Source organism: Suillus discolor, assembly GCF_016758755.1.
Source record: "Suillus discolor strain FC423 chromosome Unknown F5147scaffold_15, whole genome shotgun sequence".
In the NCBI taxonomy this organism is placed as follows: domain Eukaryota; kingdom Fungi; phylum Basidiomycota; class Agaricomycetes; order Boletales; family Suillaceae; genus Suillus; species Suillus discolor.
In genome coordinates this window covers 440,093-458,028 of record NW_024541262.1, presented here as the reverse complement: position 1 = coordinate 458,028, position 17,936 = coordinate 440,093, and the positions used below count along the sequence as shown (strand labels likewise).

Here is a 17,936-nt window from a genome sequence, read left to right as displayed (position 1 = left end):
ATGAGCCTCTTTCAGACAGTTATCAGCATTGATACCTCATTAGAGAGGCTCAAAACTGCATTATCCCATCTCCCAGACAATATACCCCTAGGAAACCAAAGATACAACTTTGAACACTTCTCTCCCGATCCTGAAAAGATTGAATTATATGGGACCTCGGAGGCAGCAATCAACCATGAGCTTGAAGTGACCTTTGCAAAAAAAGGACGAAGAGATGACTCTGCACCTTGCCCATTTGAGTTCGAAGAATGCGGGCCTGGTCTCACTGCAGTGGTCGATGTGTTACGGGCCGTGCTGCATAAAGATCCTAATTCTGTGATACTGCAGAAATGGACAAAAGATCTCTCAAAGGCTGCGGAGTATCATTATAAGGCTGCAAACAAATAGGTGAACTTAACAGTTGAATACACAAACAATAGTCTGAATGACTTAGTTGCATCATGTTTATAAGATTCCTGCTCAAAAGATGGTTGACGTTGAACCCGAAGTGGGTGATAACATAGTAGAGGCCTTAACCATCAATCACTGTGATTATGTGGACGTTCCAGAACCAGTTCCAAAAGGGAAAGGGGGATGTCCAGGGGATCCTTGACTTGTGTGCCTATCTTCGGTTCGAACCCAGAAAACCGAAGATTTTGCTTTATGGCTTTACACCCTTATCTTAGGAGACGGGTTACACGATCATGTATAGAAAGTGAAGCTGGGCATCTTCACTGGGTCCCACAGTCATGTGATTCGGCACATGATTGAATAACGTACAAAGAGCTCAACATATAATAAATCCTGGCATGAGAGAGAGACCCATTCCTGGTCGTGTGTCTAGATGGTGCCTAGACATAACTCAGTCCCTGAAGGTGACTCCAAACAGGGTGGTCAAGGTCCATCATGTGACTGGACTCCACTCGGTATACCATAAGAAGTAGTTGATCACTCTTAAGAAGGTCGGATTAGGGTAGCGGTCAAGCTCTCTGATGAGCCCCTTCGTCCGGGTGAAATCTGTAAACCCACGAGCAATTAGCTGCCACAAGAAGAATGACCCCAAAAAGGTTATCATATTTCGCTGTGTAGGAACAGCCAAGGGGTACACGACAGCCTGGAAATGCGAAACTCACATCAAAAAACATATATTTGGACATGCCACTATATGCGAGCACATTCCTTGTCCAATGAAAGAGGAACTTGATGGTGGCTTAGCTGCCGATGCACCTTCGGCAAAAGTGGCCCACCTCCAAGCATCCAAACCCAAGGCAGTATCCAGTACCCCCAGTGTACCATCAACCACAACCAAAAGAACTTCAATGCAGCCATCTGTGAAGCAGATCTTAAAGAAGGCCTGTCTGGACCAGCAAACAAATCAACTCGACGCTGACATTGTGGAATTATTCTGCGTCGGAGGCATTCCTCCCAGCAAAGTTGATTTACCTCAGTGGAAGATTATGTGGTGGCACACTGTTCCCTCCTATGAACCGGCTTCAGCCTCCAAGCTTGAAGAGTACCTGATACCAGCAGAAGCAGGATTTGTTCGAACCAAGCAGTTAGAACATCTATGGTCATGCAATAATCTTAGCATGACACTCGATGGACAAACAACGCGCTTACCAGAGTCAGTTTATACAGTGCACATTATCACACCTATTTGCCACATCTTCCTGTTTGAGGGCAATGAAGCCTCTGATGAATCCCACACTGCTGAGCACATTTTGAGGTCCTTAATGAAGTAAGTATGTATTGGTATTATGTGCAAAGAAATAGCTTACATAGTCACGAACTTAGATTCTCATTCATATTGGTCCAAAGCACTTCTCTGGCATCTGCTCAGATGACACAGGAAATACTCGAGTAGCAAGAAAGAAAGTTCAAAAGAAATACCCATGGATTATCAACATACCCGACCCTTGTCACCGAATGAATCTCCTCATCAAAGATATCTGCACTATCCCAATTTTCCAGCCAGTAAGTTTGACATTCATCTCAAGTACTCAACTGTTACAACACTGTTCTTGATAGGCTATCAACACGACATGTTGAACTGTGAAATTCTTCAAGAAGTCAACATTTGCAAATTCCAAGCTCAAGCAAGTGCGCAAGAAGCAAGAAATTACCCGAGGTTTGGTGTCGATTGGGAAGACACATTTTGGATCGTTGTACTTTGCTGGATCATCAGTGCAGCGCTCTTTGCCTGCCATTCGGGAACTGTGTGGAAATAAGATCATCAAGATACCGGTGAAGGTACAACAATTCAGATGGTGAGTCTGAACAATGTTGGGTCTTGCAGAACCTAGCTGCTATTCGACCCTAAAGGGTTTCTGGACCAGGCTCAAGACTCAGAGGAGAGGAATTGTCATAAAAACTGCTCAAGACTCAGACAGACTCATACTGGTAACTGGTGAAAAGATAACTTGATTATGTAAGCTACAAAGTGCCAACATAAGGTAAGGTAAAGACAGTCTCTACAAGCCTAGCCAGAAATGAATCCCTACACCGGTATGTTACTACTACATGATACAAATCTGTACTGATTCAGATAATTTGTGATAGGATGTGAATGACTCGTTCATGCCCGACATGCATGAGTCATTGGAGTTTCAGCTCCTTTTATCTCAGCTTCTGGCTGTCACAGGTCCACCAGCAAAAGCAACAAAGTGCTTGGAATCTTCGTTTGCGACTGCTGCCAATGTATATGCCTTCTGGCTTGCAGTATAAGCTTCTTACAAAGAGCTTTTCAAGAAAAATGTCATTAAATTGCCTGTCCATGTCCTGGAGAAGATACACCGACTTTCCAACTATCGCTTCAATCAAACCATCAACAGTGCACCTTCAGATACATTTATAGTTGCATTTTTCTTGATACCTCATACATGTGATCCATTCAAACCTGTGGTGTCATTGTTAGCTCACTAGTGGTGATAAAGGTTATTAAGATGCAGCTATCCTCAAGAACATCAATCCTCTCGCTCTTACACTGATTCACATTCATCATGCTAATCTATCAGCTTCTATTATGGCGGATGACAATGTCATTCTGCAGCGCATTGGCAATTTCCTTGTGTCACAGCTACAGGTCGAATACGAATCAAAGGAGTACACTATCCATGGCCTAGATGGTAACATTGCTCTTGCAAAGCTCAATGAGCAAATTATTGCATATTCAAAAGGAGCCTGGCCTTTTAATTGTCCTCTTACTGATGATACAAACATTCTCAAGTACTGGACAGGCTTCCTGGATCACGACAATGCCAATATTCTTGCGGTATGTAATTTGCAAGTGTAAGTGCAGGATTGTTTTAACTTGTCTTGCGTCTTGTCAAGTTCTTCGGAGTCAAGATTTTTTCAATCACAGTCAACTCAATGGCCGACGAATGTGCAGCATCAACTATCACCTGGTTGAACTCTGCTCTCTGCAATCGTCAGAAAAGCACTACTCTTATTAACCAAGTCCAAATCCGACAGTGGCATTTAATGACCCTTGAAAATGTGTGTCAGATATCCCTCTCATGCAGTCTATTATTCTTATTGTTAACAGAATAAGAGTCCTCACCCAAAACCAACTGTCAAGTTTCATGACCTCGATGAAACCATTTTTGGCCAGGAAATTGATGGAAATGAGGATAAAGCAGGTGATGGTTCCAATGAAGATTCAGATGTATGGCTTGATGGCAGCATTGATCTCATCAATGAGGATGACCCTGGATATCTGTGCTGCAGTAACCAGGTGTTTATTGGTAGCGAGAATGATCATCTAGATGGTCCTGAGCTCCTGGACTTTCTCTCTGACAAGATAATCAAGACAAGAACTCAAAATCAGCGGCAAACACCTGGACCATCTTCAGAGGTAGCTGATGGTGGTCCTGTAGCCTGGAAGTTTAGCTTTTCTCAAACTCTGTAGTATGAAAATCATGATAGTATGGTTGGTGTCAATAACTAGTTAAAAACACATGTTAATAACTGGCCTAGGGATACCCTAAGTTAAAAACATGTCCAAAACTTGGCAGGGAGTTTTTTATGGAATACTAAAGGAAGTGCTTCATAGCAATCCTCTTGGGTTGAGGCAGTATACCCGCACTTAGTTAGATTTATTGATGCTCTAGCTTTCTTGCTAGCCAGCTACTATTACTTCTTCACATCGCTGTAGTACTTCAATAATCATTTCTTCAGGTAACCATCTTATGGCTCTTCCATCTGGTTTTCCTATTTGCCCATTGTATGTATGCTGTAGTTTATCATCAGTGATTAGTTTATTTGTTTGTGGATACATTGGAATACCATGTCCCTTGTCGCCACAACCAAAGCATGTACATTCATTGAAAGTGTATTATAACTATTATCAGCTGATAGATCTGCATAGTTTGGTACTGTGAGTACACCATGACCGAGTTGCAGCAATGACCAATGGATATGCAGAACTTTTGCCATACTTTGAGGATTATTGTGGCACCATGACAAGCTCAGCATTAGTACAGCCTTGGAAAGGTTGCACTGTTTATACTTGGCATCAGTTCTTAGGTAAATAAAGTTACATTCAAATAATAAAACACTTTAATATTGATTCTACTACTACTACAGCTGCACATAATATATCACTACAGCATCAAATCTGCAGCCTATCTGCTTCTTTCAAGCTTGCTAGTGTTGCTGACAGTAATACATACATCAAGCTCACAAGTCTAACATTTTTAATGGAGCAGAATGTATTGCATTCACTTGCAGAGGGAAAAGTGATCACATCCTACAAGCATATTGGGCTATTAGAGTTGTGTGGAAACTGTCAATAAATGTTTGCAGAAAGTGCATTGCAGGTGCACATATTAGCATGCTCAAAAGATTGAATGTTATATAGTGTCTCAGTTTGGCTTATTAGAATTTTTATGTTATGTGTAGGTGAGAAGGTCCTAGGGGTCAGGCATAACTAAGTAATGTCACCTTGCATGTACCTTGTTCTTCTTGAGTTTGGGAACCAATAAATTACAGAACAGTAATAGGTCACTCATTACTTGGTTTATATATATAATGACATAAATTATGAGTAGACTTTGGAACTTATTGACAACACCTCACCTTATGCACTAACAGGCTCTATGTTAGTTATAATGTCTCTGCAATATGCATTAACTGACAACTTCTTTTCCAGCTGTGCTGCAGAGCACAAGGCCCCCCTAAACACCACAAACAAACTATGTAATGCTACTGGAAATATCTGTTATAATAAGAAATACACTGGGGTAGTCTGGGAAGTATGTAGTGCATTTAATCTTTTATTGAAGGTGGTAGCTGTAATGTCATGCTTCACTACATACCCCCCATTATTAAGTAATTTGCACAATATTGCAACTCATATCTTGCTAGTCATCCCTGTTACTATGATATGGAAATTATGATAGTTTGCAGAGCACCAGTCCAATAGAATCAATAGGATCAATGACATGCATTAATACAGACTTGGAAAAAACTGAGTGACTCAGACTATTCTACTTGACTTCTATTCTCTGACATCTCTCCATCACTGAGCTGCTTACCATCACTCATATCTCCTTGATCTCTCCCATTTTCCCCACTACCATTCTGAAACTCCTCAATTGCATTTTTGATCTTGTCATCAGATAGACAGTCATTATTTGCAATGTTAATTGAATCCACTTTGGCATGTATCCTGCAGTATTGCATTGAAAATTATATACATGTTAGCCACAATAAGACAATAACATACTGGCTAGTGACATTGATCTTCTTACAGATAGCATCAAGTATTCCCAAGTCCTTCATATACAAATGAAACCTGTTGAGGTTGGCAAGGTGTTTGTCATAAACTGCTTGGTACTTATCGCCTGAAAAACTGATGTCAACACGATTTCCATTGAGCCACTTGTCAATGCAGCATTTAGCCCGTGATAGACATTACTATGTGAAATCAGGACTCAAATTGCATCACTTACTGCTGTGTAGCACAAGGTCATGATAGGTATTGCAAATGGTGTAAATACTTTGCAAATACAATATCTTCATCCTTTTTGTTGCAGTACCAGACTAGATTGGTGGCCTTCTGAGTTAACTTTGTCCAAAACAGGCCACTATGAGGTACCTTTTTCTTTTTGTCACCAAGGTTTTTCAATGAAGTCATAAGTATATCATGAAACGCAACCAACATCAATAACTCACATCTGTATCATTGATATTCTATGAAATTAAATATATGTTATTAGTTAGTAATCTTAATATAGTCCTACTACGTACCATGGAACCAATAGCATCAGCGATATCATACAAGTGAGAGAGGCCAGCAGTGTGACTACCAGGATTCACTGTTCAGCAAGTATAAGATGGATGCTGCTGAGCACAGCATAGAGAACACCAATAGAGTGTTTTATTTAATATAGATGCTGGAATGTTGTTGTGAATATTGAGACTGACAGGTGAGGTCGACATATGTACTTCATATACAATGGTGTTATTTAGAAAAAGTGAATCTGGAAAATGCCAGAATCATCGATTGTCTGACTTGAGCTTGATCATTTGAGGCAAACATAAGAATATTGTATACATTCACATTCAACTACATCTACAAGTACAGAATGAAATACTATTCAAACATTAACAGAGGAGCTGATGAGGACTGCAATCATGAGGTGTGTCGTGTATTAATTGTTCTCATATTAATCACTTACCATTTGATGTGGAGATCCCTGCCCTGCAACATGCACAGAGACCTAGGGAGGTGAGATTCATGATATCAGAAAGGCAATTGGTGAGTATCTTCCATGTTTGCGAGCCATTACTGACATCTTACCTCGAAGGACTTGTTATATGCCAAGTGGGCTATTGTGTACATGTGCATCTGCCAACAGCTGTACCACCCTGATCTACCATTAATACCACACCCAATGCCACCATTCTGGTCAGACAAGGTACATGTGATGCTCATACTTTGGATCATGAGGGAGAGGTGCATGTTTGAGATGGAGATGGTGGAGCTTGAATATTTGCTGGGGCTCAGAAGGGCACGTTAGCATGAGCACATTTCGAGGTGAGTCGAGACTATAAATAATGAACAGACTTATGCAAATTTGGTTTAGACCACATGAACAAAAGAGAATCAGAGAGTCTAAGGGGCCAAGATTGAGTGAATGCAATGTATACTGTACAATAGCCAAAGCAAATGGATTACAGCAACCTGGGAGTATGATGTAAAATATAAGTAGCATGTCAACTCATTGAAACAGAAATATCTTGCCTTAGTTCAGACAGATTATCAAAACATAAAGCCGTTGATGATATACTTCTGTATAAAGACTCTGATGGCTGAATTCCAGCACCTGCTCAAGTCGAGATTGAGTGCATCAGATACATGTGCCCTGGAGACAAAAGCTTTGCAGGTTCAAATTGTTTACTGGCTTCATCACACTAGACACGCACAACTAAGAGGTTTTCGGCAATAGAGACATCTTTGGGTAGGAATTGACCGGACCTTTGGTGAATATAGCAGTGGGAAATAAAAGGAACTAGCAAGGTAGGAGTAGCCAAGGGAGACAGCTCAGATAGGACCAGGGAATGAGCAGACATAGAGAGGCATGAGAGCTTGAATTTTGTTGTGATATAACTCACCAACAACTGACTGATTCAAAGCATTGATAAGCACATAGTAGTGCAGAGGAAAAACAATATATAAACAATAAACAAAGAATGATAATCGATGATTATACATGTTACTTATGTAATCTAGATTCTGACCCCAACAAATCAGCCAATGAAAATTATCAATCAGCAGCATACTAACATCTGCTGCCTGCATATATTTTTTCCATGACTTATATATCTTCAGTGTCCATCCTGTGGCAAAGATAGATTCAAGACTGACACTGCTGTTGCCCGTCATATGAGCTAACCTCATTCTGGATGCAATAGTTGGCTGGATGAGTTGATTCAGCTGAAATCTCACTTACCACATGGGCCCTTGAAAGACAACCCTATGGAATCAAACAAAGAGGAAGATGATGTTGATTTTGGAGACACTTACGATGGTGGTTGGGATGAGATTCCTGTTGAAGAAGAAACACCTGCTGAGGTCACCAACTACTTTCTAGGTGCTGCAGAGACATACAGCATGGGCTATACATTCCTGAGCCTGTTCAACACTGACAAAAATAGTATCTACTGCAAAACAAACTTGTACTATCCATTCAGCTGTAAGCAAGACTGGAAGATTGCATCATGGTTACTGCATTCCGGTTTGAGTATAGGGAAGATAGATTCTTTCTTATCGCTCAAGATGGTGAGGTATCCGAGTTAGCAACTTTATCTTTATCTCATCGACTAACCAACATTCAGATTAGGGACCTTCCTTTGTCGTTCTGCTCTGCCAAAGAGTTGCAAGAACAAGCAGAAATGTTACCTAGCAGCTTATATTGGATGTCATGAGTTCTTGATATATCACATTTAATGAAATCACCTATTATTCTGTACTAGTGTGATCCACTCAAGTGTATATCTGCCATTCTCAACTATCCTCTCTTGCATAATCAATTGGACTTTACACCTCGCAAGGTTTACTCCATGGTGCAAAAGCTTTGTTGTGTGTATACCGAATGGATGCCAGGCGATGATGCATGGAATATGTAGGTATGGCATCTTTACATAGTATATATTTTACTAATTTTAAATAGTCAGTGCTCCCTGAAGGTGCTACATTGCTTGGGACAATACTATCCTCAGACAAGACGAATATCTCAGTTCTGATGGGTGATCATGTTGCACATCCACTCCTCATCACTGGCCTTGCAAATATCCACATGAACACCCAACTTAAATCATCATCCAACTCTTTCATGCTCACTGCCCTGCTGCCAGTTCTGAAGTTTCTTCATAAGAATAAATGCCTGTGTGGCGTATTGGCAGATTGCCTCATTCATCAATGCCTAGATATTGTTTTAAAACTGCTTAAGGAGACCACTCTACATGGCATGATACTCTCAGATCCCGTCAGGTAGAGCTGCTATTGTTTCACACCACTTGCAAGTTATATTATTGATACTCCCAAAGCCATGATGTTGGCCTGTGTTGGTGGAAAGACCTCTCTGGTCACCATAGCCATGTACAAACAATTTGGAGATTCCTTTCACCATAAATCTTGCACGGCATCAACTACTCTTGCACAAATATCTGTTGTCCATATACAAGCTGATCCATCATCAGATCTACAGGCCTTCTTTTATGAAGCACAAAAATTCTGCTTGAACGGTGTCTTTGAGCCATTTTGGTGGGACTAGGTGCTTACACATCTGTCCCACTTCTTCACACCTGAGACACTCCATGTCCTTCATAAGGAATTTTGGGATCACAATGCAAAATGGCTAATCTTTGCTGTTGGGGAGTCGGAGATATATTTTTGTTTCTCTGTTTTGCAACCTGTCACCAGCTTTTGGCATTCCACAGAAGGGATCTCAAAACTCAAACAGGTGACTGTTTGCTGTCAGTGAGACATCCAATATTCTATTGTCGTAGTTAGTACAGATGCAGCACCCTGTGGAGTTCTTGTTGCCATATGTGCCCTCATGGATTTCCACTATCTTGTGCAGTCACAATTTATCGACAAGAACAACTTAGTGCGTATCTCAGCAGCATTGAATGAGTTTCATGCCAACAAAGATGCAATCATTGATGCTAGGGTTTGTCGTGGCAAGGCTAACAAAGTGGTCAACAATTGGTACATACTGAAACTGGAGCTTATGCAGAGTGTCATACCTAGCATTAGGAACTCTGGAGTTACGGCTCAGTGGTCTGCAGATGCTACTGAGCATGTGCATATCACTGAGATTAAGGTCCCAGTGAGATCAGGTAATAACAACAACTACAACCCTCAAATATGTTGACATGTCGACCAACTTAATAAATATCATTGATTTGAGCTCACTACCATCCTTCTAGATGAGAAACAGAATATTAAGGCATTAGCTGATGCAGCAAGGAGTCATATGGACAATAAGGATACTGACGACATTGAGGTGAACAACAATATACCTGTTGAGTTCTTATCTATAATTCAACATAGTCATTTGCATCCAATCATGAATTATTTTGCAATCACCCAGGTACTGCAGCACAAACCTGTGGGCTCTGTACCTCTACCATTGCATTCCTTTGCCATTGGGCACATTGCCTTTCATTTAGCCTATGATCCTTCCATCCAAAACATCAGTATTGATGATGTTACCCTTAAATTTAACCTGCCAGATTTGCGACCAGCACTATCCAATTTTCTGCATCATGAGGCCAGTTCCGAACATGACCACATTCATGCAATAGGTGGCCCTAGGAGAGCCAGACCTAATGCTGTGCTTCCTTTTAAGAAAGTTTAAGTATGGTTCAAACTTTGCTTGCAAGATACAGAGTTCCATGACATTCATACTATTTGACCAGCTCAGACTATCAATTGCACACCGCCAAGTGAACCTTGGACACATGGACATTATGATTCAATCATTGTCAATACCGAAGCAGAACACTTATGGCCTACTAGCAGTCTTTGAGGCATGTCACAACTTATTTGTCCTTTCCCAATGCTTGTTATTAACTTCATCCCTCAGGGCACACTGTCGCCCAAATAAGACTTATTTTTTGTCCCCTGGCAAGACTGACACACAATGAGTATGGCAATATTGGTTTCTTACCTATGTTCATCGCTTCAATATCATTAGTGTCTATGAACCAACTATGCAAATGTATGTCCTCAAAAGGGCAAAACAGTCTAATGGGACTTGCATGGAAGATGTCATACTGATCTCACAAGTACATACATCCATTAATCTTGTTCCTCGGTTTGGTGTTGCTGTAGACAATCGCCTTACTGCATATAATAGTGTTGAGCACGTGTTAGAGTTATGGCTGAATAGTTTTTGAGACAAAAACTCTTACTTTCCTCCTTCAATGTAGTATTTTTAGAACAGTTTGTGTATTTTCACTTATGATAGTCTTTGTGTATCATGTTTGACCAATAAGAGATCCACATGGCATATTCCATGTCAACCTTTGACATTTTGACTGTCATACTCATTCATCAGTGTGTGCAATACCCTCCAACTCCAACTCAAAATCAAAATCGGAGTTGAAACAGTACTTTTCAATATTAGCACTTGGAATAAAACTATCATCTTTCATCAAAATTCCTCTCATTCATGATGTGCCGATGATGGATTAGCTAACCACACAAGAACTGAATCAGCTGGTTCTCAAGGAGCCTGCAAGTCACATCAAACAAAGCACCTCCTTGGACATCTTCTATCTGTAATATTCCAATCCTTCAAAGTTCAAGCACCTCATGCAGAGGACCTTCAGATCCCTCTCTCTCAGATTTGATATTCTAAACAGTGGATCAACCATCAATTCCATGAACATGAACCAACAGACTTTGTAGAACTGTGAGATAGTAAGGTGAAGAGTTGGAACTGGAGGCTACTGGATCCACCCAAACAAGAGCACAAAAAGAGTAAAAAAGGTAAAAGACATGAGGAGAGACTGCCAGGGGGGAGTGTGAGGCACCTGGCAGAATCAGTACTTCTAATTCAAACTCGACTATTGAACACATAGTTGCAGGGCTTTGGAATGCCCTCACAGTGACACTTTCTCGACATAAACTCAAAGCTAATCGAGCAAATTATGTATGGAGTAGGGTACACTCAACCACCACAATAAAGGGAGAAGACATCCCCTGCAAACCTGACATTGTTATGTCAGATGAACCTAATTCTGGGTGGGCAGGCTTCAAGGTTGTCACTGAGGTGATGAAAAGCAAGTACCAGCCAGGGAAGCATGCTGTGAAATATATTATCTTGAAGCACCAGCCCTGGAGGCACTTCGCTCTCATGCTATCTCTATGTAATCACTATCGTGAACTTTATATTCATATATACAACCACTCTGGTTCTGCTGTATCACCTCCATTCCATATTGACCGACAGAAGGATGAATTTCTGCAAATCCTCTCATCTATCATCTTTGGCAATGATGAGTGCATTGGTTTTGATACGATGATAAACATTCAACAGCTTAAACTTCCTGTACTATCATGTCACTCTCGTTCTCCTAGGAGATTGCATGCTCAGACAAAGAGAGTTATCTCTCAGGGTACATCCAGTACACAGGCCAAGTCAGGAGATGCAGCCTCAGGTAAGGAGTTAGACAAGTCAGATGAGGACTCAACAAAGCCAGGCAAGTCAGATAAAGCTTCCAGCCAGGAGTCAGGGTACGAGTCAGCTTCATTATACAGACCTTCACCCTCACAGACTTCTGATAGCAATTCCTCATCAAGTGTCTTCTCCTCCCTCAAGCTAGATGAGCAGCCTGATATCAGGACTGGTCCTCCTGCACTCCCCTCTGAGCTGCCTCCCTTAGCCATTTCTACCCTGCTAGTTCCTTTTATTGCCCAAACTTCTGTTCCTCTGAATTTGTCACCTATTGGTAAAATTCAAGTCAATGACAACTGGTATGATATCCTGGAGGTCATATTTTCGAGTCATGGCCTGGTTGGTTGTGGCACCATTTGCTACTTGGCTAGAAAGGACAACCAAGAGTATATCATCAAGGACCACTGAGTCCTTGGAAATGCAGATGATGAAGATACCCTAAATAAGGTCATTATGTTGAAGAAGATGCAGGGTGTCTGTGGCGTCCCAGAACTCATAGAATTCAGCAAAGTTAAGCTGTCAACTGGTGAGGTCAACAATACAAAGATTTACTGCTATCAAGAGCTGCCCAGCTTAGTCAACACTTTGCACACTCATTTTCGCCTCGTCATGAAGCCCTGAGGGCAACCTTTATATGAATTTCAAACAAAGTTGGAATTTATTTGAGCTATATGTGACATTGTGGCCAGTAAGCATATCTCCTTTCAGATATATATGTTGATACTAACCAGAGAGTGATCTCCCAGTTGTAAGGACTGGTTGTCCTTTATACACCAATCACACTTCAAAAACAAGACACACAAACCAAATGTTCAGAGTCTTCTGCTGTAGGACTTGGAGTCCTTATGGCCTCATAGAGGTCTATTTTCCTATGCATGTTGAATGCTGATCATTACCCAAATCATATCCGACTCAATATGCACCAAACCCAAAAACATTGGACATTGGACATCACATCGGGTTTCACATTGGCCTATCGGATATTGCATGCACTCGTCCTACCTATGTCCAGTCTCATTGCGCTAGCCCCACTAGGTGCATAGTTACTTGTTTTCACATCCCTAACATTGTTGACCGCATTATTACATGTATTTCCATAGTCCGCAGTACATTATGTCTTATTACATAGGACATCAGACCCAAAATATTGCACTACTACTTTCGCCTATAGAGTTCTGGATTTCTATGTATCTACATAAATATTGAACTCCCCATAGCATCATCATGATCCAAGTAGAGGAGAGTCGTTCTCTGACACTTAGGGGTCAAACCTGATATTTTGTAGTTCTTAGTTGACATTGCAAATATCATTGTTCCTTCATTGTCCATATCCATCATCGTTATTATTGCACACATTGCTTGCTTTCCCGATGCTCACTATCATGTCACTATTAGTTTCCAATACACCAAACCTGATGTGTGTGAGGAATGATAGCTAGATGGGATGGGGAGAAAGGGGGAGAAAGGGTGAAGTGGGGTGAAACTCAAATAGACCTCTGGATGTGAGTATAGATTTGGCCCAAGGGGATTGCTACTGAGAACGATTCCTCTAAGTGTTACAGGCATCCGTAACACCTACAGGAGTCCCCACTCCACCTACACCAGTCCCCGCTCTACTAGACCATGAACGTGGCGGTGCGCCGCCCGCACTTAGAAGAACAGCGGCCTGGACCGCTGTGACGCCACCCCTGGCGCTGTGATGCCGCCCCTGGCCTAGACGGCCTTGTACCTGATCCATGGAGGCTGTACGCCTCATGGTCACCCTAGATCAGTGCATGTATACAGCATGTCGCTTCATGAAGATCCGGAGCGCCCTTGGCGCCTCATGTACCTATGCGCAGTCGCACTTGGCGCCGCATGCTTGATCAGAGGTTAAGCCTCATGTACTTATCTGAACCTCATGTCTTGTTATCATAGATCCTAGATATACTATAGATTACAGACTGAGCTTGAACACTTGTAGTTAGACCCTATAAGTAGACAGATTATTGTACTTAGACTTTACTTTAATCTACTAGGTTCATCCCAGAACTTGTTCAGCTAAGCCTCCCAGCTCAGCTGCCTAAAAACCGCACTTCTAAGTCGCTCCCCGCTTCTTAGCCGTATCCGCTAGCCCTGTATCTCGACGAGCGCCGTCTTACCGCGATCACCAGAGGAACCCTTGACATTCCGTCAAGCCGAGAACCACCCTCAGCTTCAGTAGACTCACTCGAGTCGTCGCTGAGAAGACCTATCCTAGTTCGCACACGCCGACCAACGGTCAGTGTAACACTAAGTAAAAATATGAGGGGAAATCTTGAAACTAATAAGAGTAACTAAGAATGGAAGGAGCATGCAAAGATGCGCCAACACGATGCGAGCGCGAGCGAACCACCGAAAGTATGATACAATGCGCAACCGAGCAGCCAAAAATTTGATGAAGCACGAAGGCATGAGGAAGAGCCGAAGGGTATATGAGAAGGTCTAGCAGAACACGAAGGCGAAGTGACACGATGATGAGATGGGGGAAATGTTTAGACAATAGATGCGATGAGCAAAGTGCAAAGTGCAAAGTTAGTGCGACCATTAGTGAAGTGCACGGTAGTAGGCCGAAGTTTTAGATTCTTAGTCTGAGTGTTGCGTGCAAACAGATGATAATTTCAATGGAGGGAAAAGAAAGATACATGAAAAAATCTAAAGTACTAAGTATATATGATAGTGTGCTAAGCACTGTTCAGAGCCGGATAGATAGCGGTAATACATATCAAGGGTCCATAACGCAAGTACCGTGAACATAAGCGATATAGCTTCGGAAATATAGTCAGTCGAATGCAAATGAGATAAGATACGCACCAATGGACAAGCGGAGGACATGGATAGGATGGAGGAAGGATGTGCAACAGAGCCGAAGAAAAGCCGATGTGAGCCGATGCACATGCGTGAGCCGCGGCCATTGGCCAATGATGGAAAAGGTGCGCACCATGTTAGTGATAGTGTGTGCTGCGCGAGGACCTGAGGGACACTGCAAAAACAGTCTCTATGAGGCCACAAGGACTCCAAGTCCTACATCAGATCTGACACTTTTTGCATCAGACATTATAATTATACCTTCGGACATTGTTTCCCACACTCAGATTATTGACCCCATATCACTCACTGACTCCCAAAACTATTCCCAGACTGCAGACCCCTGGGTTGAATACACTTGTCTCACCAAGTATAGCAGACTAGGCAGTGCAAGACCACAACATAAAGATATCAGTTTGGAGCCATCTTTGTATAGCCCCACTCTGTGTTGTATACCTACACCGTGTGAGTCACTGATGTGAAGAGTATTACTCTTTGCATCTGAATTATGTGGATACATCCCTTCCTCTCATTTTACCTTTCAGTACCTTTCCTTGCCCTCATATCACACTATCTCTGTTCATGTATCAAAGTATTTTCACTTCACTATCGAGCATTTTCACATTGCATCTGGCTTAACCAAAGTATTCCAAATGTATATATACTTCAAAATGTACACTAATGACTATAGTGAATTCTATACTCAGACTCCCACTCTAAGCATAACCGAAAGCCTCCAGCAAGTCTCTGTCTCTTACACTGTCTCACTACTCTTAAATACTCCTGCACTCATCTCAATTCGGCATTTTTTGGTTCACGATTCCCTGTCAAACTCATACTCAGCCTTACACAGTTCAACAGGAAGTGTATACATGAGGTATTTTGCATCACGATTGCAGTCTCAACAATGCAATAATTGAGGATGCCAATGATGATAGCCTTGGAATGTTAATTAACTGGGAATTCACTATACTTATCACCCCGGAAAACAACTACACCATCAGTGGGACAGTGAGTGTATGACTGATTCAGGAGTAAATCTACTGACTTAACTTGCAAGGCACAGTTCCATTCATATCGTGGCAGCTCCTGCAGCAACTGAAAAATATTATAGTTTTTAGCACTGCAAAACAAGGGGCATCATCATTATCACCTTTGGCAATTGGATCCATCAAGCAAGACTATTCAGATAATCTTGAATCACTGTTTTATATCTTTTCTTGGGTCTACATTGGATACAGTGATCTACTTGGCATGAAACACCATTTGAATGCTTCAAAAGTATGGCTTCCAAATGCATGAAGCAACTGGAGTATCACTGGATGCTTTGATACCAAAGTGTTATTCTATACAACAGATGACAGCAAAGCTGTAATCACAATGCAGTTCAATGACTACTTCAAGGATCTTATTCTACTTGCACTGGAGTAGATGGACCTCCTAAGGCTCAATTTCCTGGTTCAGGTTGGCAGTGTCAATGGCCAGGCTCTCCACCGACCCATCAAATTTGATGTGCTGCTCAAGATCTAGGACAAACACATCACTAGACTCAAGGGTACGCTTGAGCTGCCCCCTGAATGGTTGTTGCACAAGAGGTTGACAGACAAGAATGTAAAGAATGTACATGCATTGGGAACAATCATAGAAAAAATGAGCCACCAGATCTCAGTGAAGAAACACAGTCTGAATGATTGGTGGACTGTTGAATCCAGTGTGAAGAGGAGCAAGTTATTGAACTTGGAGTGGCCGGGCCAATCAATTTTGATCTCATTTGTGTATGTAGCAGTATATCATGAAGTTTTGATATTCTCACATTGCAATAGTACTTGTGATACATTATAATACTATGTAACTCAAAAGTACTACTAGTGACTTATCGTAGCCATTCTCATGACTTTGGAAACTTGAAAGGCCCAGCAAATTATTACTAGTAATATTACTAACATTGCAACATTGAACTCCTCGTTTCCCTCATGTGATCCTCCATTCAACTATATTCCTCCAAAAATGTGGACACTCACTGCCAGTCGAGTCATAAGTATAATAAGTTACTCAGTTCAGTCAAGTCCTTTAAGAATTGAGTGAGTTTTGTCCAAGTCTTGTCACTTATTTCCCTTCTGGCATTCCTACCCTTTGTTAGTATCAATCATTCCCCCTCACTTCCAAGCTATGTCTAGCCCCAAAAAAGTGAAGGCAAAGCACAAAGTTGCAGAATGATATCACAGCGGTCACTGGGCAAGGAAAGAAAATGCGGGCAGCAGATAAAGCTGGTTTAGTATCACTGCAGCTAACTTCCAATATCAACACTCCAATTCATCATTCTGGTCACCCTGATGCAGGTATAGGTGGAAGAAATACTCAACTAGAGAAAGTTAGTGCAGTTCTGGAGGCTCCAACACAGACAAACCTACCTAAGGGCTCCATGACCCTTGTGCCAAATATCTCAGCAAACCCTCTTGCTCCTAAACCATGTCAAAAAGGCCATGGCCATCCACCGGTAAGCTTAAGTTTCTATCCAAACAGTTGGGGCTGATGTCAAATATTTAGAAGCCTCCTCCACCATATACTAGTATCACAGACAGTACAAGCTCTGCTGTTACAAGTTCCTGTCAGAAAGGAAAGAAAGCCAAGGTGAGACATTTTTGTCTTTGTTCATACCTGGTGATACAATGATCAATCAAATAGACATCTTCTGCCCCCTACTCACAAGTTGAACCAGTGAGAAACATTATTTTTGTATTTAAATCAAGTATTCATTTATATATGAGAGTGTCACTCATGAGCCAAGTCATGCATCATTGCAACCAAGTTTGTCATTGCACAAAACAGGTGGACACTTTGGATTTCAAATACCTCAAGGCAACCCACCAACTGTACCACCTGGAATAGAGCCAGATCTTCAAACAATTAACAATCTTTATATGACAACAACTAAGAAAG

General features: G+C 41.6%; 5 protein-coding genes across 5 annotated transcripts; 4 read left to right on the top strand and 1 right to left on the bottom strand.

Moving 5' to 3' along the window:
• F5147DRAFT_744584 (uncharacterized protein) lies at positions 1-3,528 on the top strand (the record flags this gene model as incomplete). Its single annotated transcript, XM_041439683.1, has 9 exons — positions 1-315; positions 434-575; positions 1,012-1,717; positions 1,848-1,953; positions 2,047-2,112; positions 2,539-2,697; positions 2,719-2,860; positions 2,922-3,250; positions 3,310-3,528. 9 exons carry the CDS (start codon positions 1-3, stop codon positions 3,526-3,528), a joined length of 2,184 nt encoding a protein of 727 aa, XP_041295277.1.
• Positions 3,529-5,329: 1,801 nt separating this feature from the next.
• F5147DRAFT_650976 (uncharacterized protein) lies at positions 5,330-6,943 on the bottom strand (the record flags this gene model as incomplete). The annotated part of the gene is made up of 9 exons (XM_041433492.1): positions 5,330-5,355; positions 5,514-5,647; positions 5,705-5,830; positions 5,979-6,082; positions 6,154-6,171; positions 6,229-6,296; positions 6,406-6,425; positions 6,660-6,682; positions 6,782-6,943. 9 exons carry the CDS (start codon positions 6,941-6,943, stop codon positions 5,330-5,332), a joined length of 681 nt encoding a protein of 226 aa, XP_041295276.1.
• Positions 6,944-8,663: 1,720 nt separating this feature from the next.
• Positions 8,664-8,978, top strand: F5147DRAFT_572702 (uncharacterized protein; the record flags this gene model as incomplete). The annotated part of the gene is made up of 1 exon (XM_041431104.1): positions 8,664-8,978. A coding segment is annotated over one exon (315 nt), but the record flags the coding sequence as incomplete, so codon positions are not given.
• Positions 8,979-9,542: 564 nt separating this feature from the next.
• Positions 9,543-10,346, top strand: F5147DRAFT_650974 (uncharacterized protein; the record flags this gene model as incomplete). The annotated part of the gene is made up of 3 exons (XM_041433491.1): positions 9,543-9,825; positions 9,916-9,992; positions 10,080-10,346. The coding sequence occupies 3 exons, from the start codon at positions 9,543-9,545 to the stop codon at positions 10,344-10,346; spliced, it is 627 nt and encodes a 208-aa protein (XP_041295274.1).
• A 1,368-nt stretch (positions 10,347-11,714) lies between these two features.
• F5147DRAFT_650973 (uncharacterized protein) lies at positions 11,715-12,578 on the top strand (the record flags this gene model as incomplete). Its single annotated transcript, XM_041433490.1, has 1 exon — positions 11,715-12,578. One exon carries the CDS (start codon positions 11,715-11,717, stop codon positions 12,576-12,578), a length of 864 nt encoding a protein of 287 aa, XP_041295273.1.
• Between the last annotated feature and the right edge of the window lie 5,358 nt (positions 12,579-17,936).